A 24,970-nucleotide genomic window follows, 5' to 3' on the forward strand; every position below is an offset into this window, starting at 1 on the left:
TTTATGTTATCGGTAAAATTTCACTGATATTTGTATCCTTTCTTGGTAAAAAATCTAAAAATTTCATGAAAATTTTGAAAATTTAGCATTTTTCTAACTTTGAAAGTCTCTGCTTGAAAGGAAAATGGATATTCCAAATAAATTACATATTGATTCACATATACAATATGTCTACTTTGTGTTTGCATTAAAAAATTGACAAGTTTTTACTTTTGGAGACACCAGAGGGCTTCAAAGTTCCGCAGCAATTTTCCAATTTTTCTCAAGATTTTCAAAATCTTAATTTTTCAGCGCCCAGTTCAGGTTGGAAGTGGATTTTAAGGATCTTCATATTAGAAATACCCCATAAATGACCCCATTATAAAAACTGCACCCCCCAAAGTATTCAAAATGACATTCAGTAAGTGTTTTAACCCTTTAGGTGTTTCACAGGAATAGCAGCAAAGTGAAGGAGAAAATTCTAAATCTTCATTTTTTACACTCGCATTTTCTTGTAGACCCAATTTTTTTATTTTTACAAAGGGTAAAAGGAGAGAAATCACCCTAAAATTGGTAACCCAATTTCTCTTGAGTAAGGAAATACCTCATATGCGTATGTAAAGTGTTCGGCGGGCGCAGTAGAGGGCTCAGAAGGGAAGGAGCGACAATGGGATTTTGGAGAGTGAGTTTTTCTGAAAGGGTTTTTGGGGGGCATGTCCCATTTAGGAAGCCCCTATGGTGCCAGAACAGTGGACCCCCCCACATGTGACCCCATTTTGGAAACTATACCCCTCATGGAATTTAATAAGGGGTGCAGTGAGCATTTACACCTCGCTGGCGTTTGACAGATATTTGAAGCAGTGGACTGTGCAAATCAAAAATTTTATTTTTCATTTTCACAGACCACTGTTCCAAAACTCTGTCATACGCCAGTGGGGTGTAAATGCTCACTGCACCCCTTATTACATTCCGTGAGGGGTGTAGTTTCCAAAATGGGGTCACATGTGGATATTTATTGTTTTGCGTTTGTCAGAACTGCTGTAACAATCAGCCACCCCTGTGCAAATCGCCTCAAATGTACATGGTGCACTCTCCCTTCTGGGCCTTGTTGTGCGCCCCCAGAGCACTTTGCGCCCACATATGGGGTATCTCCGTACTCAGGAGAAATTGCGTTACAAATTTAGAGGGTCTTTTTTCCCTTTTACCTCTTGTGAAAATGAAAAGTATAGGGCAACACCAGCATGTCAGTGTAAAAAATTAATTTTTTTACACTAACATGCTGGTGTAGACCCCAACTTCACCTTTTCATAAGGGGTTAAAGAAGAAAAAGCCCCCCAAAATTTGTAAGGCAATTTCTCCCGAGTACGGCGATACCCCATATGTGTCCCAAAACTGTTGCCCTGAAATACGACAGGGCTCCAAAGTGAGAGATTTGAGGCCTGAATTAGGAATTTGCATAGGGGTGGACATAGGGGTATTCTACGCCAGTGATTCCCAAACAGGGTGCCTCCAGCTGTTGCAAAACTCCCAGCATGCCTGGACAGTCAATGGCTGTCCGGCAATACTGGGAGTTATTATTTTGCAACAGCTGGAGGCTCCGTTTTGGAAACAGTAGCGTACCAGACGTTTTTCATTTTTTGGGGGGAGGGGGGCTGTGTAGGGGTATGTGTATATGTAGTGTTTTTTACTTTTTATTTTAGGTTAGTGTCAGTGTAGTGTAGTGTTTTTAGGGTACAGTCACATGGGCAGAGGTTCACAGCAAGTTTGCCGCTGGAAGTTTGAGCTGCAGCGCAAAATTTGCGCCATCTCAAACTTGCAGCACTCACTGTAAACCTCCGCCCATGTGAGTGTACCCTGTACATTCACATTGGGGGGAGGGGGCAAACATCCAGCTGTTGCAAACTCCGAGCATGCCCTTTGGCTGTCCGTGCATGCTGGGAGTTGTAGTTTTGCAACAGCTGGAGGAACACTGGTTTGGAAACACTAAGTTAAGTAATAAACTTTCAAGTGTTTTGCAACCAAACTTAGTGTTTCCAAACCAGTGTGCCTCCAGCTGTTGCAAAACTACAACTCCCAGCATGCATGGTCTGTCAGTGCATGCTGGGAGTTATAGTTTTGCAACAATTGCTGGAGGCACTGAGGTAGGAAACGGACAATGTTTCCCAACTAGTGTGCCTCCAGTTGTTGCAAAACTACAACTCCCAGCATGCTTAGACTGCCAAGGCATGCTGGAAGTTGTAGTTCGGCAATATCTGAAGGATGAGATGTTGCCGAACTACAACTTCCAGCATGCTTGGGCAGTCTGGGCATGCTGGGAGTTGTAGTTTTGCAACATCTGGAGGTCCACAGTTTGGAGACCACTGTATAATGGTCTCCAATCTGTGCTCTTCCAGATGTTAGAGAACTACAACTCCCAGCATGCCTGGACAGACTGAGCATGCTGAGATTTGTAGTTTTGCAACATCTGGAAGAGCACAGATTGGAGACCATTATACAGTGGTCTCCAAACTGTGGACCTCCAGATGTTGCAAAACTACAACTCCCAGCATGCCCAGAAAGCCAAAGGCTGTCTGGACATGCTGGGAGTTGCAGTTTTGAAACTCTCAGAGGCAGCAGTGAGATCGCTTTACGGCGATCTCACTGCTGCCAATGAAGATGCCGCACTGCTGCCGGAAACTCACCTCCGGGACGCAGCGCAGCCGGGACCGCACGGAGGACGCCGGGACCGCTCGGGACACCGCTCCGACGGGTAAGTGACGCCGGGGGACGGGTCAGGGACACTTAGCAGAGCGGTGTGTGTCCCGATCCCCGTGATCGGGACTCACACACCACGCTGCTAAGTATTCTGATAGCAAAACGCTGCTATCAGCTAGTCAGATTTGACCAGCTGATAGCAGCGATCGCTGGGGGGGGTGGGGGATGAAACCCCCCCGTGGTCGCATGGCAAGATGGCTGGCTATCAGTGATAGCCACCATCTTTCCGGGCGCTGCGGGATGCCGCGAGTAGCGGCAGTAATGTCCATGGGTCGGGAACACCTTGCCACCCATGACGTACAGGTATGTCATAGGTCGGGAAGGGGTTAAATTTTTAGCTAAAGTGGAATAATGACACACTGGTGGCCACCTTTTAGAAATGTCTAACAAGCTGTATAAAAGATGACTGTTTGTAAATTGGATTAAAGGGGTATTCCAGGCAAAACCTTTTTTATATATATCAACCGGCTCCGGAAAGTTAAGCAGATTTGTAAATTACTTCTATTAAAAAATCTTAATCCTTCCAATAGTTATTAGCTTCTGAAGTTTTCTGTCTAACTGCTCAATGATGATGTCACGTCCCGGGAGCTGTGCATAATGGGAGAATATCCCCATAGAAACTGCACAGCTCCCGGGACGTGAGTCATCAGAGAGCAGTTAGACAGAAAACAACAACTCAACTTCAGAAGCTAATAACTATTGGAAGGATTAAGATTTTTTAATAGAAGTAATTTACAAATCTGTTTAACTTTCCGGAGCCAGTTGATATATAAGAAAAAGTTTTGGCCTGGAATACCCCTTTAACTAATTTAATTGGCAAAGGGGTTAACATACAATAGAAGCTACACGAGTCTGTATGGCTGGTTCCCAGGCCAAAACCCTTGTCTCCAAGGCTTCTGCAAACTCCAGTACAGTAGAATCTCCCAATAGCGGACACTCACGGGGAATAAAAAAGTGTCCGCTATTGAGAGATGTCCCTTATTGGGGAAAAGGCTCAAAATTCTTCCTAAATGAAGGAATACTGTACTGTACTCACTCCAGAGTGTAATTACCTATAAAACACAATGAAAAACAATATTACATTAGAATCTCCCAGTGTCATTAATCCTCCCCCTTATAATTTCATCCACCCCTTTTATACCCTGTGCCATCTTATTCTCCCGTGCATTGTGCCAAATTAACCACCCCCCCTCCCCATTTCATTTCCCCTTCATTACCCTCTGTGTAAATTCATCACCCCCTCTTTATGAAGTGGCACAGGGGGATAAGGGGGGAATAAAATGGCACAGGGGGTGGTAACGAGGGGGTGATGAATTTACACAGAGGGCAATAAAGGGGGAATTAAATAGCACAGAGGGGGAGGGATTAAGAGGAAATGATGTGGCATAGGGGGTAATAAAGGGGGAGGATGATTTGGCACAGGGAAAATAAACTGGCACGGGGGGGGGGGGATCAGGAAAGGAGGGGGGTGAATGATGTGGCTGGCGGACGTACCGAAGCAGGAGACCACTGTTTAAACATTGGTCTTCGGCTTCTTTGCTGGGGATTCTGCAGGGGGGTGCAGCAGGGGCCCGGGCCCCTTATTGGGATATTGACTGTAAGGGCCCTGCCCCAGACCTCACAGTATTATTCAATAAATGTAATTATATTTTATATCTTATTATTTTATTATCAGACACGTCCTTTCTTTCTTATTTATGTCTATTTATTCTGCCTTATTCTAAATTTTCTTCCTAGCCTAGTAGGACTGCTATTTTTCCATTTTTTAAATCAGCATTGACTGTACCCCCTGATGGTAGCCATGTGTACAAGGTAGGGCCGGCACATAAGCCTGGTTGTCCCCTATTGGGTGCGTCCGCTATTGGGAATGCCCCCTATTCGGAGGGTGCAAATACATTAAGTCTTATGGGACTCTGCCGGGAAATTAAAAACTGTCCGCTATTGGGAGGTGTCCCCTATTGGGAGGTGTCTGCTAGGGGAGATTTTACTGTACAAGTTTCTCTGGGTAAACTTATGCAGGAAGAACGACTAAAACTCACTCATACAGAACGCCAGCACAGACGGTCTAACAACTTTTGTTTGTACTGCAGAGGCAAGAAGCATTTTATTATAGACTGTCTTGTGAAACTGGGAAACTCCAGAACCTAGGGAAAGTATAAAAGGCTACCGTAAGTCTTCACTCCTTCACAAACCCCTAAATCGAATTTCTCGGTGCAAAATTTCTTGGACTAAGTTTCTGGCAAGTTTATGTTTATTTTTTATTAATCCTTAGCCCCCGAGTACCAGATTCGTGTGACTTTGACATAAAGAAGACTTTTTATATAATCGGTGAATAGCAATGTTATACTAGAAACCTTCAATTTTGTTACCAAACCATTGTGAGTGCAAGCAATTGTACTTCACCTTGGAAATAATTTATTCCACATCTTGCAGAGGTACATCTGTTCCCTCCTTCTGAGACCTCCATTGCTGCTGTCATCATCTGGAGTTTTGCACAAATTAATTGGGGAACTACTTATCTCCAACTTTGACTGCCAGTCATTCATGCACCTTCTCCTTGTCACCAGTTATCCATTGCTTGGCCTGCCCTAGACTTATTAAGTAATCAAGAAATGCCCTATGGTGGCACAATATATCTTCTTCCTGGGATGGTAATAAAAAAGGGGGAAAAAGGCAGGGGGCGCTCCCTTTGTTTACGTATATCAACTTTTTGTGACCCTCCACCACACCTAAGTGATATACTCACCAGATCAGATAGCAAGCCTTGATCCCAGGTGTCCCGGGGTCACTGCTCACAGTTGGCTGGTGTGAGTATGGTATTGGTGGGTTATGGCTGCCGCACTCAGACCGGGACTGGACCCTTGCGCAAGGGCCAGTTTTGGCAAATCGTGAATAATGGAAAAAACGGTCTTAGAGGCGCTGCGCAAAAGAGGTCACAAATGGTGAGATTCGAGCCAGCACAGGACAATTAAATTTATTTGACACAACGTACAACGTGTTTTGGCACACAGAGAGTGCCTTCCTCAGGTCCAAACATACAGTGCGATCGCTGAGATGGTAAATTTCTAAGGATGCACTTATGGAGTTCCTGTGAAGTTCAGTGCTGGCGTAGATCACTCCAGCACTATGCCAGCACTGATCTACACCAGCACTGAACTTCCAGTGTGTTTGGACCTGAGGAAGGCACTCTCTGTATGCCGAAATGCATCGTACATTGTGTCAAATAAATTGAATTGTCCTGTGCTGGCTCGAGTCTCTCCATTTGTGACCTCTTTTGCGTTTTAATCCGTTATTAATAACGGACGTTATTTTGTGATGGAAGATAGTAATGGAAGAAATAGTGCATGCACTATTTCTTCCGTTCATTCTCCCGTCACAAAATAACGTCCGTTATTAATAACGGACTATAAAGGATTAAAACGGATAATGTAAAAATCCCATAGACTATAATGGGATTTTCTAATGGACGTATAGGATTTTCTAACGGACGTTTAATTGCCGATTTTCAGGGTTTTCATAACGGAACATCAAATGGATCTTTAAAACAGATGAATTTTATAGTGTGAAAGCAGCCTTAGACAGTTTTTTTCCATTATTCACGATTCTTCCTGGGATAAAATTTTATTTTAGCATGGTCTATCCAAGCCACTTCCAGGATGCCACTGAGATGGGAGCCAGTAGGGCTGCAAATAAAGTATTGGCTTGTATACTGTTTTGCTTTCTCTTTTGCCGAGGTGTGGGGGAAACATTAAATAACAGATGCTTACCTAGCCCCAGCCATCTGTAGGTCTGGCGCAAATCCTGTTCTCCTCAGAGCAGTCCTGGTGTTTTCTGGCTTCCTTCTTCAGAGACAAGCAGCTAGCAGTAGGACCTTCCAGCGGTGTCCTGTCTTAGCCAGTCATTGACTGAACTGGAAGGTCCTGCTACCAGCTGCTGTTCTCTAAAGAAGAAAGCACAGAGAAGACACCAAGACAGCCCGGTGGAGAATGGGATCTGTGGCAGACCTATGGTGACTGGGGCTAGGTAAGCATCAGTTTATTTTTCCCTCCACACTCTATCACCATATTAAGGGGAATGGACATGAAATGGGGGATGTGAAATAGAGGAAATGTGACTTAAAATGGGGGGGATAGACATGAAATGGGGGGTAGCGTGAAATTGGAGGTGTGGACATGAAATTACTATCGCATATCGAAATTGCAATATTTACCTCCATAATTGCAATACAAAATTTTTCTCAAAATCGTGCAGCCCTACCATCTTACTCGAAATGGGACCGATGACGATCACAGAACATGGCACCAATAACAATCCCAACATAGTCTATTAGATGAAAATTATTATTATTTTTTTGTAGGGGTCAAAATATAGGCAGAGGGTATGTTCACACGGGCGGATTACCTGCAGATTTTACGCTGCGTATCTGCTACGGAAAGTCCGCAGTAGATTTTGCTACTATTGAGTTCAATGGGTCCAAAGAAAAATCTGCAAATCTGCTTCTATTCCAGATTTTCTGCTGACCCACTAAAATCAATGGTAGAAAAATCTGCTGTGGATTTTCTGCAGCAGAAAGTCCGCAGGTAATCCGCCCATGTAAATGTACCCATACTGTGGCTACCAAGATAGAACTTCTTTTTCATAGGCAGGCTGTGATAAAAAAGCAAGGATTTGACAGTTCATTAAAATATATATATATATATATATATATATATCTTGCAGTGAACTGTACAACCAATCAAACTGTTGCATAATAAAGTTTTTAGAGGGACTAATAATTAAGTAGTGGAAAAAAACATTAAAAAAAAAGTTAATATAAACTTTAAATATAATATAAACATAACATATCACTGCACATTATTGATCCCATACGGTGAATTTTGTAAGCAAAAAATAATATTTTTTTATTCCACACCAGAATAGCTGATTTGTGGTCACCCCAGATCCCAGAAAAAAAAATGGAATAAAATGTCATCATCTACCTTGAAAGGCTACCGATAAAGACTATAGATGATGGTTCAAACACAGATCCTCACATAGTTTCATAGACAGGGGGAAAAAAGGCTTTAGGTATCAGAACTTCAGATGTCTGCTGATCACACTGATCCATCAGGAAGTGACCTCTTCTCCTACCTGTTTCTCATTGTACATCACTTTAGCTTCCCTGACAACCACAACAAACAATAGTAAAGTCTTCTGACAAGGGACTCACGGCACAATCAGGGAGTATCCTGATCCACTTTTTATGATGTCTTATGAAGATATGGAGAGTGGGTTGATTTCCCTTAGGTGTTTTGAGTCTTGTTATAAATTTGAGCTCTGAGACTTATCCAGGTGACGAGTCCACATAGTGGGGGCTTCAGGATCGCCCATCATAGAGGACTTCCCTTTACCTTGCAGAAGACTGTGATTGAGATGATGTCATGTGGTACAGAAAGAGCTCAGACCATCAAATGTCCATGGTTAATTGGTTTTTATCCATCTAGGGCTCTATGACTGGAGGTCACTGCTCTGTAGAACTACTTCTTTTTGATAGATTATTTTCCGATCCCTCCATACGCATGAACTTTAGGCCAAGCATTATATGTTTTGGATGGAGAGAGGGTGGTAAGCCGATGACAAATTCCTCTGGTGGCTTCTTTTTCATCCTTACAATAATCTGTGGGAAGAGAGTCTGGAGGCCCCCATACACATGTTGTGTCATTCGGTTCATATGTATGGCCAGCTTAACTCTAAGTTGGGCAGGGTGGTTTTACTGGCACCAGTTCTCTTAGTACCAGTACTGGGACCATCAGTCTTCTACAGGCACATACACTTCTGGTTCTCCTAAAACTGTGACAGTAATACCATAGGCATGGAATTATCATTGTAAACAACATGAAAAGGCAGATGCTTACTGTAGTGGTTCCTGGTGAACAATTTGGCTCAGGTTATCTTCTGTTTGTTTCCTCACTTTTTAACCTTGAACTCCGGTCTCATCCTTTTACTTCTCCAAAGTCCAACTTTTTCCTGGACTGAAATAAATATTCACTTCCCCCTCTTACTGTATCCACAGGGCATGAGCTAATACATTAACCAGAACATATAATAAACATCTCATCTTCCTCCAGGGCTGATGGCATTATCACAGAACCAAATGATCCAAAGAGAAGCTTATGCCAGGACCATATGTTCAAAACCCTATTCATGTTTTCATGTCTTCTGATCTACCAGTTTCGCTCTAACTTTCTTATGTTATGTTTTGAGCTTCCATAATGCACTGGGCATGAGTGGATGATATAGGATGCAGCCACTTTTCCATGCCTTGTCATATAGGATATAGAGGTTTGTGTGCTTATCTAGATCTGGAGGCTTCATTCTTCATGGTACTCACTCGTGGACACTCTGTATACAAATTGTCTCCCAGTATGTCTGGTAAAGTTTTATATTATTACTAGCTGAGTACCCGGCGTTGCCCGGTTTTTCCTTCCTAATCCTTGTTGGGGAGGAAAATAAACAAAGGAGGAAGCTTTTGACTTCATATCCAGTCTTCATATATTGTTGTCATATCCCGACCTTTTATCTCGACCTCCTATACCGTCATCATATCCCGTCCTCCTATCACGTCCTCCTATCTCGACCTCCTATCTTGACGTACTATTCCATCCTCCTATCTCGACCTCCTATCCAGACCTCCTATCCCATCCTCCTATCCCGACCTCCTTTCCCGTCCTCATATGTCGACCTCCTATGCCATCCTCCTATCTCGACCTCCTATCCAGACCTCCTATCCCGTCCTCCTATCCCGACCTGCTATCTCGACCTCCTATCCCGTGCTCATATACCGACCTCCTATCCCGTCCTCATATCCCAACCCGTAATATGTGTACCAGGTATTGAAATATCTCCAGCCATACGGAAGTTGTGGGAACATACATTTCCCATTGATTTGCATGGGACTTTAAACAAAAACCCTGACCCTCACAAATGGGGTAGTTAAGGGTTAAATTAACTGCCCTATATTTTAAGTGGACATATAAGTAACATGTGACCAAGTATTATCGATATATCTCAAGCCGTTTGGAAGTTATGCAGTAACATATTTCCCATTGACTTGTATGGGACTTTAAACATAAACCCCGCCCCTGGCAAATGGGGATGAGTAAGGGTTAAATCAACTATCCTATGTTTGTTGTTGACATATAAGTAACATGTGGCCAAGTTTCATGTTAATATCTTTAGCCGTTTGGGAGTTTTTGTGGAACATACACACATACATACATACACACACACGTTGAGTTTTATATATATATAGATTAGAGAGTCAGGCAAAGTTTCTGTATTACAAGGTTTAGGAAGAGCAGATCCTTGTAGTTTATATAGTTGAGGACTAGGCTTCCAATTCTTCATGGATTCATCTTACCTGAAAGGCCCATTCAGTCTTTAGTATATAACATACAGTATATAATCATGTGACATGATGAGCCTGGTGTTGCATTATTATTCACATAATGCATAGCTCCGGCCTAAATCAATGTATAACATTTAGTTCTGCAGCTTTCTTATATAGAGTTTTTTTTTTTTTTTTCCAGAAATGGAAGAGATGCTACGTGCTATTGTATCCAGACTCTCAGTTCGGTGTGGCTCGATTAGAGATCTACGATTGGAAAGATGGCACGTTGGCTGGAGAAAAGATATATGCCCGTCGTGCCGCTGACCGGAAGGTGGTACGGCTTGCAGAGTTTGTCCATGTTGCCCCTGCCCCAACAGAGAATGGTCATAAAGAAAACATGGCGGCTTTCATCATAGAGACAAGTGACAAGACTATGCTGCTGTCTGCTGAGCGTTTGCAGTGTGAGGAATGGGTGCAGAGGCTGAGCGAGGTTGCCTTCCTGGTGAGTACAAGAGGACAGAATCTTATTCCAGAGACTGTAGAATGTTTGAATAGAAGCTTCTGGGTAAAAAAAAAAGTGCTAATGTGTTCTGATGCATGTATGCACCCTCTATTGAGGTGATGTCCATGCCAGGTCTCCTCCATAGATACGATGTTCTTGCCAGGCCTCCATTGTAGAGGAAATGTCCATGCCATGTCTCCTCCATAGAGGTGATGCCTATGCCAGGTCTTCTCCATAAGGATGATGTTTCTGCTGTCTCCTCCATAGAGGACAACCTGGCTCCTACACTTTATTTTGGCTGACCATCCCTCACATCATCATGGGAGAGTAGAGGTGATGTTCATGTTTTGTCTCTTCAATAGAGGTGATGTCCAAGTCAGGTCTCCTCAATAAAGGTGATGTCCTTGCCAGGTCTCCTTAATAGAGGTGATATCCATGCCAATGCTTCTCAATAAAGGTGATGTCCATGTCAGGTCTCTTCAATAGAGGTGATATCCATGCCAATGCTTCTCAATAAAGGTGATGTCCTTGCCAGGTCTCCTTAATAGAGGTGATATCCATGCCAATGCTTCTCAATAAAGGTGATGTCCATGTCAGGTCTCTTCAATAGAGGTGATATCCATGCCAATGCTTCTCAATAAAGGTGATGTCCTTGCCAGGTCTCCTTAATAGAGGTGATATCCATGCCAATGCTTCTCAATAAAGGTGATGTCCTTGCCAGGTCTCCTTAATAGAGGTGATATCCATGCCAATGCTTCTCAATAAAGGTGATGTCCATGTCAGGTCTCTTCAATAGAGGTGATATCCATGCCAATGCTTCTCAATAAAGGTGATGTCCTTGCCAGGTCTCCTTAATAGAGGTGATATCCATGCCAATGCTTCTCAATAAAGGTGATGTCCTTGCCAGGTCTCCTTAATAGAGGTGATATCCATGCCAATGCTTCTCAATAAAGGTGATGTCCATGTCAGGTCTCTTCAATAGAGGTGATATCCATGCCAGGTCTCCTCTACAGAGGTGATGTTCATGTCAGGTCTTCTCCATAGTGGTGATGCCTCTACTGTCTCCTCCATAGAGGACTACCTGGTTCCTACACTTAATTTTGGCTGCCCATTTCCCACCATCATCATAGGTGACTTTACCATCCTTATTAACATCATTCAGATGCCTCTGAACTTATTTGGCTTCTTACAGTAGTCCACCACAGCCATCATTCTTCTACCAATTTAGTTACATTTTCTGCACCCCTCGTTTCTGTTCAGAATCATACGCTCGAGGGACCTTACACTTTTTGATCACACATTCCCCGACACTATGACCACCTGTCACATTCCCCAACACTATGACCACCCCAACACTATGTCCACACAATCCTGTCTCTGAGCTCTACAGGCAGTTCTTTAAACCTTATGGCTTGGTTTTTGCTCTGATATACTTTGTCAGCTGTGAGAACTTATATAGACAGGTGAATTTACCACAGGTGACTACAATCAAGGTGGAGAAACATCTGATCCAGAGAAATGAAGGGCCCCCAAAGATAGTAAATACTTACTTTCTAAAATTCTATTTTCATTTTGTCATTGGGTATTAAGCTTCTTTTAGACAGCTTCTTTATTAAGGAACTTGGCTTAGAAGGGGCAAAAAAAACCATCACAGATGATAAATCTAAAAATGTAAACATTGGGTTTCGACAAGGTGTTGACCATAGAAAGGAAGTACTGTTTTATTACTAGTGTTAGGTTTACATGTATATACGTTCAGGGGTGTGGAAATTTAAAAAAAAACTACTTGTCCAAGGGACTAAAGCGGAACACAATCTACTTGTCCCTCAAGAAAATCCACTTGTCCTGGCAGATAAAATAATTTCCACCAAAATAGTCTGATCCCCCCCCCCCCCCCCACTAGACCACCAGGGATGGATATACGATTCCTTTAGACACTGCTGACAGCGGTGATCTAATGGGTTAATAGGTGATCGCAGTATGCCAGACTATTAGCGGGGGAGAGCTGTAGATCCTCTTACACCCCAGACAAGACCAGAAAAGTCTAGATGTAACTTTTTGATCACCTTATAAAAAATTTCTCATATGAAGTGACCAAAAATGAACAATTCTGGACTATTCTTTTACATTTACACCGTTCACCGTACGGTTTAATTAACATTATATTTTAATAGTCTGGACATTTCCACATGCAGCGATAACACTTATGTTTATTTTTGTACATTATTTTTATTTAAAGAAAATTGGAAACTTTTATTAGGAAAGGGGCTTATTCACATATATTCGCACTTTTTAAAATATTTTTATCACTATTTTTCAGTCTCAATAGGAACTTATGTGTTACTGGGGGGGGGGGGGGGGGGTTCTTCTCCAGTTTATATGGTGCATTTTGTGTCAGAAAATGCTGGAAGTTGCATTTAGTTACTAGATAACTACAACACCCAGCATGCCCTGATACAGCCTATGGTTGTGTGGGTGTTGCAGCATGTTGCACTGTATAGTTCTACAGTTTAGGTTATGGTCCAACATGCTGGGAGTTGTAGTTTTGGTTTGGGCGTGTTTGTGTGCATCCGTGGGGCTCTTGGTCGTCGGGTGAGTATGAAGGGTGAGATTCTGGGGGTGCAATTTAGTGCGGGGGCCACTAAAAATAAATACAATTAGATGGTACAACTGCCCTAATGCCCGACGTGACAGTCCGCTCCTATACAAAACATTCATGCATACACATCATACATACACCAGCCACTGCCCCCATAATATACATACACACCCCCCCGCCACATCATACATTACATACACACACATCACACATACACTCACACTATACATATACAACCACATCATACATTACATACACACATACATCATACACACATACACTCGCACCATACATATACACCATACATATGCACACATCATACATACACCAGCCACTGCCCCCATATCATACATACACACACCCCCGCCACTGCCCCCCCCACATCATACATTACATAGACACATACACTCACACCATACATATACACCATACATACACCTGCCACTGCCCCCCCATCATACATTACATACACACATCACACATACACTCACACTATACATATACAACCACATCATACATACACCGCTGCCCCCCCACATCATACATTACATACACATCACACATAGACAGACATACACACATCATACATTACATACACATCACACACAGACATTATACACACATCATACATTACATACACATCACACATAGACAGACATACACACATCATACATTACATACACATCACACACAGACATCATACACACATCATACATTACATACACATCACACTTAGACATTATACACACATCATACATTACATACACATCACACTTAGACATCATACACACATCATACATTACATACACATCACACTTAGACATTATACACACATCATACATTACATACATATCACACATAGACATTATACACACATCATACATTACATACACATCACACTTAGACATTATACACACATCATACATTACATACACATCACACTTAGACATTATACACACATCATACATTACATACACATCACACTTAGACATTATACACACATTATACATTACATACACATCACACATAGACATTATACACACATCATACATTACATACACATCACACTTAGACATTATACACACATCATACATTACATACACATCACACAGACAGGCATCATACACACATCATACATTACATACACATCACACAGACAGACATCATACACACATCATACATTACATACACATCACACTTAGACATTATACACACATCATACATTACATACACATCACACTTAGAAATTATACACACATCATACATTACATACACATCACACATAGACATCATACACACATACACTCACACCATACATATCCACCAGTGTTTCCCAACCAGGGTGCCCCCAGCTGTTGCAAAATTACAACACCCAGCATGCCCAGGGTATGCTGGGAGTTGTAGTTTTGCAACAGCTGGAGGCACCCTGGTTGGGAAACACTGATATACACCACACATATGCACTCATCATACATACACCTGCCGCTGCCCCCCATCATACATTACATACACATACACTCACACCCTACATATACAACCACCCTTCCTGCCGCCGCCTGTATTCTCTGCCTCCTCACCTGAGCCGCCATGAGTGGACATCAGAGCTGTAGTCCCGGCCGGTGTGAGGTGAGATTTCCGTCCTCCCCCCTGCTCTGTGTTTTCCCCGTGCAAACAAGCAACCGCCCCGTGGTGGATTAGGTCCTGTCTAGACAGAGCAGGGGAGGGGGAGGGGAGGAGCTGTGTGCGGGGGATGGAGCTGTGTGCGGGGGATGGAGCTGTGCACGGAGCTGTCTACATCCTCTCTCTCCCCTGCTGTGTCTTCTGAGCTCCGTCCATCCTCCGGGAGGGGAGATAAGGGGGCTCTGCAGTCAGCTGGAGGCCGCCGCCCCCCCATACACTCTGAGAGCTGGTGTGAGGTGTAGGCTTCCATCGGCTCCTGCGCCTCACACCGACATTAAAGAAAAATAAGGGGGAAGTCTGTCTGTCCCTGCCCGATACAGGGCTAAATCTATAAACAATTCACCTGCCCGGCACCCAAAACTACTTGTCCCGGGCGTCGGGCTATAGGATTTCCACATCCCTGACGTTCTCATACTTTTTACTGAAACAGTATGCCCAATTATATTAAATACTTTTGTAATATACTGTTATTGCCGTTATTGATAGTTACTTGTTTTATAGCAGGTGGTGGAGTTTAGGCTAGTTTCACACCTGCTTTGCATTTTTATTTATTTTTCTACAACTACAGTATACGACAGCAAATATGTAACTAAACCCACTGCCTGTTTATAAAGAGCTACACCCAATTCAAAGTGTGCATTATACCATAATAAACAATGCACTGACTGATATATACAGTGTATGTATAAATAATTTTTCACTGAATACCCAACAACGACAAAGGGTAAACAGAATTTCTAGAAATGTAGCAAATTTATTTAAAAGGAAAAACTATCATTTGGCTTGGGTATAAGCTATGAAACATGATATTTAGCTCTGGCTCTTCCTATTTCTCTTGATCATCATAGAGATGTTTCTCCACCTTAACTGGAGTCACCTGGGGTAAATGTATCTGATTGGACAGGATTTGGGGAGACCCAGCCCTGTCTACATAGGGTTTCACAGCTGACAATAAATATCAGAGCAAAAACCAAGACATGAGTGGGAAAGATCTGCCTGTAGAGCTCACAGACAAAATTGTGTGAACTGCCCCCACTGCCTCATGGTGGCTAACTATCTAGATGCCGCCACTGCCATTTATAGCAGCATCAATGTGGTTAAAAGATGGGAAACTGAGCTGGTTTTGATAATGATCACTGACTGAAGTAGTCAGCTGCTGAAAGCTGCCGGAAGCTACTGAGTATGGATGGGGCTAGGGTCAGAAGCCCACTACACACATCATTAATCCCTCTACCTCCCCCCCCCCCCCCCACACCCATTCTGCCAGTGCCATTTATAGTGGAGGTCACCAACTGGCCAGATCTATTTACTGTGGCTGCATCAGACTTCTCTGTACTACCTAATTCTTCTCTGTTCTCTCATAGGGAAAGGTCAACGGCTGCCAGGACAAGGGGTCAGAGGCTTCAGATGGGCCCACGTCCCTGGAGATGGCGGTGAACACCATTTACTTCTCCAGAGAAGAAGGTAAAATGATCTAACTAGTAAATGAAAGGTAGCTGAGCCATAAGAAAAAATTATTCCATCATAATATTCACATACAAGAGCATCAATATCTGGAAACACATGAAGGAGCAAGATATTCAAATGTCAAGAGACAATGGTGACAGGATAGCGGGGACAAATTTGACAGAATCAAACATAGTGAGGTTATTGGGGAAATGGATAGTGAGGAAAGTGATAAAAAAAAATGGTGATCACAGTGGTGAAAGGTGGGCACAATGATGGCAGGGACAATGGTGAAAGAGAAAAGAATGATGGGGACAATATTGATCAGGACAATGGTTACAGGGTCTTTACTGTTCGGGACAATGGTGGTAGATGATAATGGGGACAACGGTGATAGACAATAATGGTGGGGACAGTGGCGACAGACAAGAGTGGTGGGAACAGTGGCAACACAATGGGGACAAGAATGACACAATAGTGGAGACAATGGTGACAGACAATAATGGTAAGGACAATGGTGACACAATATTGGTGGGGACAATGGTGATAGACAATAATGGTGGGGACAACGGTGATAGACAACAAAGGAAGGGAAAATGGCGATAGACAAGCGTGGGGACAGTGGTGACAGACAATAATGGTGGGGATAATCGTGACAGACAATAACTTGTGGGGCACAATGGTGACAGACAATAATGGCGGGGACAACTGTGATAAACAATAATGGTGGGGAAAATGGTGATAGACAACAAAGGTGGGGACAATGGCGATAGACAATGGACAGTGGCGACAGACAATGATGGTGGGGAAAATAGTGACATAATAACAATGGGGACAATGGCATCAAACATTAATGGTGGGGAAAATGTTGACAGACAATAATGGTGGGGACAATGGTGACACATTAATAGGGGGAGCAGTGGCAGACAATAATGTTGGGGACAATGGTGACACAATAACAATGGAGACAGACAATAATTGCAGGGACAGTGGTGAAACAATAATGGTGGGGGCAATGGTGACACAATAATGGTGAGGACTACAATATGCTGGGCTGATAAATATTCCAACCAATGGAACAGCTCTGTGTAGACATACTGACCTTTATGACCAGTGATGACGATGTAGTTAGCCATACTGATTATGTCAGTCATTGTACACAAATATACTTCCAACCACATAGGGCAATATCATCCAAAGTCCACAAAGGGCTAACCCTACTCACAATGTTTGCCATAAACAATGTGTGGATCTGCTGCAATTCAAACTGAACATCCATGGCAAAAATGAAGGCTCAACATTATCCTAGTAGTCAAGACATCTTATCTCCCAAAATTCCCTGCAGGTGTGGGAGGGTGGAGAATCTGCCCTTGACATGTAACTGACTCATATGACACTCGGGAGTGGATTCACAGAAGAGAAGATTTCACCCCAAAAGCTAGGTCACCTGTCACAACGGAGTAACTTCAGGGCAGAGTGTGCAATGTTCTTTGAAGGATGAGGTTACACCCATATCAGGTGCTTCCCGGTCTCGCCCCATAAAGCTCTGCACCATGTTCCTGTTTTCTTAAAATAGAACTAAGAGCTAAATATGGTGTGAGTGTGATATGGCAGATGTGATTGTGGGCAATGGGACAGGGGAACAGATGGAATCCAGACCATGTCATGTGACCTCAGCGTTTAACCCCTTAAGGACTCAGCCCATTTTGGCCTTAAGGACTCAGACAATTTAATTTTTACGTTTTCATTTTTTCCTTCTCGCCTTCTAAAAATCATAACTCTTTTATATTTTCATCCACAGACTAGTATGAGGGCTTGTTTTTTGCGCGACCAGTTGTCCTTTGTAATGACATCACTCATTATATCATAAAATGTATGGCGCAACCAAAAAACACTATTTTTGTGGGGAAATTAAAACGAAAAACGCAATTTAGCAAATTTTGGAAGGTTTTGTTTTCACGCCGTACAATTTATGGTAAAAATGACGTGTGTTCTTTATTCTGAGGGTCAATACGATTAAAATGATACCCATTATTATATACTTTTATATTATTGTTGCGCTTAAAAAAAAATCACAAACTTTTTAACCAAATTAGTATGTTTATAATCCCTTTATTTTGATGACCTCTAACTTTTTTATTTTTCCGTATAAGTGGCGGTATGGGGGCTCATTTTTTGCGCCATGATCTGTACTTTTTTTTGATACCACATTTGCATATAAAAAACTTTTAATACACTTTTTATAATTTTTTTTTTAATAAAATGTATTAAAAAAGGAATTTTGGACTTTTTTTTTTTTTTTCGTTCACCGTACGGGATCATTAACATTTTATTTTAATAGTTCGGACATTTACGCACGCGGCGATACCAAATATGTCTATAAAAAATGTTTTATATGCTTTTTTGGGGTAAAATAGGAAAAAACGGACGTTTTACTTTTTTACATTTTTTTACATTTTTTTTTACACTTGAATAGTCCCCATAGGGGACTATTCATAGCAATACCATGATTGCTAATACTGATCTGTTCTATGTATAGGACATAGAACAGATCAGTATTATCGGTCATCTGCTCTGGTCTGCTCGATCACAGACCAGAGCAGGAGACGCCGGGAGCCGCACGGAGGAAGGAGAGGGGACCTCCGTGCGGCGTTATGAATGATCGGATCCCCGCAGCAGCGCTGCGGGCGATCCGATCGTTCATTTAAATCGCGAACTCCCGCAGATGCCGGGATCTGTATTGATCCCGGCACCTGAGGGGTTTAATGGCGGACGCCCGCGAGATCGCGGGCGTCGGCCATTGCCGGCGGGTCCCTGGCTGCGATCAGCAGCCGGGATCAGCCGCGCATGACACGGGCATCGCTCCGATGCCCGCGGTTATGCTTAGGACGTAAATGTACGTCCTGGTGCGTTAAATACCACCTCACCAGGACGTACATTTACGTCCTGCGTCCTTAAGGGGTTAAACAACTTATACTTCCATCTTAGTGGTTACAGGCTGCAATTTCTATTCATTCTGAGACCCCCTGATATGTAGTTTACATGCTGCTCAGGTTCAGATTCTTCTCATGTGGATGTGGTGCCTCCAGTTAGAGCTGGGCGGTATGACCAAAAATGTGTATCACGGTATTTTTGTAAATTATGGCGTTCTGTGGTATTTAACAGTATTTACCCTCCCCATCATCATGTGATCTGTGGGCACTGCTTCTCACTTACTCTCATGTCTATCTACAGCCTGTGTGATCTGCCCTCCCTGTAATCTCCTCCGTATCTAGAGCCTGTGTGATCTTTCCTTCCTGTAATCTCATCTCTATCTACAGCTAGTGTGTTCTGTCCTCCCTTTAATCTCCTTATCTACAGCCTATGTGATCTGCCATTTTTGTGCTATTCTCCCCATCTACTGCATTCATGATCTGCCATCCTTGTGCTCTTCTCCCTATCTACAGCCTGTGTGATTTGCCTTCCATCTAGTCTCCCACCATTCTAGAGCCTGTGATCTGCCTTCCCTGTAATCTCCTCCCTATCAACAGTCTATATTATTCATTATTCCTGTGCTCTCCTCCCTTTCTACATTTGCATTTCGTGTGCCCCTTTCTCTATCTACAGCCTACATGATCTTCCATTCTTGTGCTCCACTCCCTTTCTACAGCCTGCGTGATTTGCCCTCCCTTTTTTTTCCTCCCGCCTATCTAAAGTCTATGTGATCTGCCCTCCCTGTAATCTCCTCCCTATGTACAGCCTACGTTATCTGCCATCCTTGTGCTCTCCTCCCTAGCTACAGCCTGTGTGATTTGCCCTCCCTCTAATCTCCTACTTATCTAGAGTCTACGTGATCTGCCTTCCCTGTAATGTCCTACCTATCTACAGCCTGTGTGATTTGCACTCCCTGGTTCCTTTCCCTATTTACAGCCTGTGTGATCTGCCCTCATTGATAATTTGAAAGCTTCCGTCTCCACACTCTGATCTGCCCAATACATCTTACACCTCTGCCCTGCTGCTTTTTTTAAGTCCGGGTTCACAAATATTTTTCCACGCATCACATGGAAATGCAGGATGCTAATTAGCCCTATTAATTGGGGCTAAGCTGCATACACACCCATGATTAAAAATAGTCAAAACAGGCAAATATGTGACAGGAATCTGAAGTTATACTTAGAATTTCTGCCATGTAAACATACCATATCTTTTAAATATCACAAAAAAACATGCCATGTGAACATACACTTACAATGAGATAATGGTAGGGCAGGCAGAAAAAGACACTCACCTAAGTGATCAGGACCAGGTCAGGACAAGTCATTACACACCATTTAAAATGTGTACAAACATGGAGTCCATTGTTAACAACAGACAATCTATTAGTATCTTCGACTAGCATGAGAAGAGAGCATGATGATGAAGAAAGTTACAGAAAGTTTTCATACCCAGTGTTGAATCTTTATTTCCCTTCAATACTAGAAATTCAGACACCTCTGACCAATGACATTAGTAGGACGTGTTATTGGTGTATAGATTTTTATTATATCTTTGTATTATAGTCTTGGACTAGATTGTCTTGTTCTCTTCTTGCAGTGTCAGAATACCGGGTTACAGTACAGAGGACAGAAGCTGCAGAGCGTTGCTCCCTCCGTGGACCTTATATTCTGAGAGCCGAAGCTGACTGCTTAATACTAAAGGATCCAAGCACCAAGGAAGTCCTATATTCCTGGCCTTACAAACTGCTACGGAGATATGGACGAGACAAGGTAACGGGGTCGAGTGATAGCAGAAAAGCTTAAGACTTGGAGCCAAATGAGATCATAGTGTGAAGACCAATGGTGGCACTTCTATAAACTAACACACCTTAGTGTTAACCCTATGGTATTTCCATATTGTAGTTTAGCAGTTTCCCTAGAGTATTCATAGCTCCAACAGTGCCCATACCATAGTCATAGCTCTAATAGAACCAACCCATACCATAGTTATAGCTCATACCACAGTCATAGCTTCTGTAGAACCCATACCACAGTCATAGCTTCAGTATAGCCTAAGAGCCCATACAGTGTCCAAAGCTCCAGTAGATCACATATCATAGCCATAGCTCCAGCAGTGCCCATGTCATTGTCATAGCTCTAGTAGAGCTCATATCATAGCCATAGTTCCAGTAGAACCCATACTATAGTCATAGCCCCAGTAGAACCCATATCATAGTTCCAGTATAACCCATAACATAGTCATAGCTCCAGTAGAACACATACCATAGTCATAGCTCCAGTAGTGCCCATACCATAGTCATAGCTCCAGTAGTGCCCATACCATAGTCATAGCTCCGGTAGTGCCCATACCATAGTCACAGCTCCGGTAGTGCCCATACCATAGTCATAGCTCTGGTAGTGCCCATACCATAGTCATAGCTCCAGTAGTCCCATACCATAGTCATAGCTCCAGTAAAGCCTATACCATAGTGATAGCTCAAGTAGAGTCCATACCACATTCATAACTCCAGTAGAACTCATACCATAATCATAGCTTCAGTACAGTCCATACCACAGCCATAGCTCCAGTAGAGCACATATCATAGTCATAGCGCCAGTAGAACCCATTCCATAGTCTTGCTCCTGTAGAACCCATACCATAGTCATTGCTCCAGTATAGCCCATACCATAGTCATAGCTCCAGTATAGCTCATACCATAGTCATAGCTCCAGTAGAGCCTATACCATAGTCATTGCTCTAGTATAGCCCATACCATAGCCATAGCTCTAGTAGAGGCCATACCATAGTCATAGCTCCAGTAGAGTCCATACCACAGTTATAGCTCTAGTAAAGCCCATACCATTGCTCCAGTATAGCCTTTACCATAGTCACAGCTCCAGTAGAGCCCATACAATAGTCATGACTTCAGTAGGGCCCATACCATAGTCATAGCTCCAGTAAAGCACATGCAGTGTCCAAAGCTCCAGTAGATCCCATATCATAGTCATAGCTTGAGCAGTGCCCATGCCATAATCATAGCTCCAGTAGAGCCCATACCATAGTCATAGCTCCAGTAGAACCCATACCATAGTCATAGTTCCAGTAGAACGCATACCATTGTCATAGATCCAGTAGAACCCATACCATAGTCATAGCTCCAGTAGTGCCCATACCATAGTCATAGCTCCAGTAGAACACATACCATAGTCATAGTTCCAGTAGTGCCTATACAGAATTCATAGCTCCAGTAGTGCCCATTCCATAGTCATAGCTCCGGTAGTGCCCAAACCATAGTCATAGCTCCGGTAGTGCCCATACCATAGTCATAGCTCCAGTAGTGCCCATACAATAGTCATAGCTCCAGTAAAGCCCATCCCATAGTCATAGCTCCAGTAGTGCCCATACATTAGTCGTAGCTTCAGCGGTGCTCTTATGGTAGTCATAGCTCCAGCAGTCATAGTTCCTGCAGTGTCCTCAGAGTGTCCATAGCTCCAACAGTGGCTATACAGTAGCACTAGCTCCAGCAGTACTCACAATTTTTATTTGCACAGTGCTAGATGAGACTCTTCCCTACAATAAGCCTAATCTTCCGCTTCATTCTTTCAGGTCATGTTCTCATTTGAAGCAGGTAGAAGATGTCAATCAGGTCCTGGAAATTTTACTTTTGAAACGTCACAAGGTCATGAGATTTTTCAGAAGGTGGAAGGTTCTATCCGGGCTCAGCAGGGTTCAGAGAATCGTCTCAGCTGCCCAACCCTGGACACTGAGACCCCCACAGATAATATCTCCCTGGGATCTGACTCGGGCGGATCTGACACAATGTCCAAAAAGGATGTGGAGGAGAAGGCACTTAAAAGCAGGGCTCTTCCCAATCTTCCGTTGCCTAAACCCATTCAACCCCAGCATCTTTTAGACCCCTCACCTGTGGGTGCAATACCTGGGAAGATTAACACTCCCCCGCGCTCCCCAATCAGTCGTTCCCTAAGTTCTCATCCTGGGGATGCTGAGCACCTAATGGTATATTCAGAGCCAAAAGATTCTGTCAAGGGAGTAAATCCTCATTTCGATCCCCTGTATTCAGATCCTGTGGATAGCGTGCCAGGTAAAGATGTGAGGTTACACAAGGAGATAAGTGCTGCCTCACCCCTCTACTCAGACCTGTATGAGCACGTTGGCTATGAAGTTGTAGGTGGTGGAGGAGGAGGTATCAATGTGCTTCCTACGGGTCATTCGAAACTCCAAAAAAGATGCGAGGAGCATATTTACGACGAGCCAGAGGGCATGGCACAAGCTAACAATCCTCTTGTACTATATTCAGAGGTACAAACTGAGGCTGCAGCCTGGAGAAAGCAAGAAAATTACGAGAAGGTCAGCTACGAGTTCCCAAACAACCCCAATGTCTCCGATGTCTACTCGATGCCTAACCTTCCAGGGGTTAAACGCAGTAATAAAACTGGTCCTAAACCAATTCCTGCTCCAAAGCCTCAAGGAAAGCCCCTACCAAAACCACCAGGGAAAGAAGATGGCACAGAGAAGGTATCAGCACCAGTTCCGTCAAACAACAATAATAACAACAACGGAAACATTGAACCTGTGTACAGTCAAGTAATAAAAACAGGGACTGTAGAAAGCAAAGAAGCAAAACCCAAATCTACACCACCCCTGCCGCCAAAACCACAGTCCATACCACCTCTCCCTCCTGTGGCCAAATTAAACACTCTACCATTACAGTCTTTGACACCAAACAAATCTCAACCTGCTAAAAGTCCTGTGACCCATCAGGATGGAGACATGACGACCGTCCTGGCTTTAATCCCAACTGTGTCGGTAAAGCAATCATCTTCAGATGTTATCTACGAGGATATGGGGCTTTTGTGATAAGAACATTGAATTAGTCACACGCTGTATGAATTTACATTAAATTTGTAGGCCTTGGCTCCAATGACCAGGAACAGACTCCGCTTTCTGTTCTTCGAGGTTCCAGGCCAGGAAGGTGGTTGTTCTTGTAAAGCTGCTGTTCATGGGCACGCCAGGATTAGAAGTCTGTCCAAAGGTAGAAGACACTGATCCACAAAACTCGCCCCACACAATCCACGTCCACTCGTAAGATTCTTCTTCTATGTCCCAGTTGTTGAGATCCACAGATGTGAATAGTCTTGTATCTTTCATGTGGCCAGATACAGAAGGTTGTCTTCTGGAGTCCTGCCTGACTGTAATATATACTGTATCTATATTCAAATGATTTCTATATAGAGCTGTGCTCCATCCATGTCCCAGCATAGATTGTACTATAGGGCACACCGAGACGCTTCCGTCCAAGTCTCCTTGATGATATTGTGCATTTTTATAATTCTATGAATAAATAGCTGTGGTTATAATAATTCAAGTGGCCGGTAGAGGATAGTGCTTACATACAGCCAATTCCCCCTGTATCTGCAGGATCACGCCCTGTGGCTATCTTCTGATTGTATCAAGAAGGTAAGTGACATTACTCTGCCCATATCTCCAGCTGCCAGGAAAGATTTACAGCTCCATAGATAGAGGGCAGGTGCCATAAAGAGCACTTACATTCTGTTGACAAATATTTACTTCCCATAGAGAAGTGTTCCCCAACCTGTTGCTCTCCAGCTGTTGCATAACTACAACTGCCATCAGGCCCAGACCTCCGAAACATAGGTTGAATACA

At 43.2% G+C, this 24,970-nt stretch overlaps 1 protein-coding gene across 1 annotated transcript in view; it reads left to right on the top strand.

Moving 5' to 3' along the window:
* DOK1 (docking protein 1) overlaps nucleotides 1-24,676 on the top strand; it is a 45,606-nt gene extending 20,930 nt beyond the window's left edge. The window contains exons 2-5 of the mRNA XM_056538635.1: nucleotides 10,302-10,604; nucleotides 16,248-16,347; nucleotides 20,902-21,074; nucleotides 22,891-24,676. Coding sequence (XP_056394610.1) covers nucleotides 10,302-10,604; nucleotides 16,248-16,347; nucleotides 20,902-21,074; nucleotides 22,891-24,162 — 1,848 coding nt within the window. The 3' untranslated portion in view covers nucleotides 24,163-24,676. The remainder of the gene's footprint in view (nucleotides 1-10,301; nucleotides 10,605-16,247; nucleotides 16,348-20,901; nucleotides 21,075-22,890) is intronic.
* Nucleotides 24,677-24,970: the final 294 nt, after the last annotated feature.

The sequence above is a fragment of the Hyla sarda genome, chromosome 1 (genome assembly GCF_029499605.1).
Source record: "Hyla sarda isolate aHylSar1 chromosome 1, aHylSar1.hap1, whole genome shotgun sequence".
NCBI lineage: Eukaryota > Metazoa > Chordata > Amphibia > Anura > Hylidae > Hyla > Hyla sarda.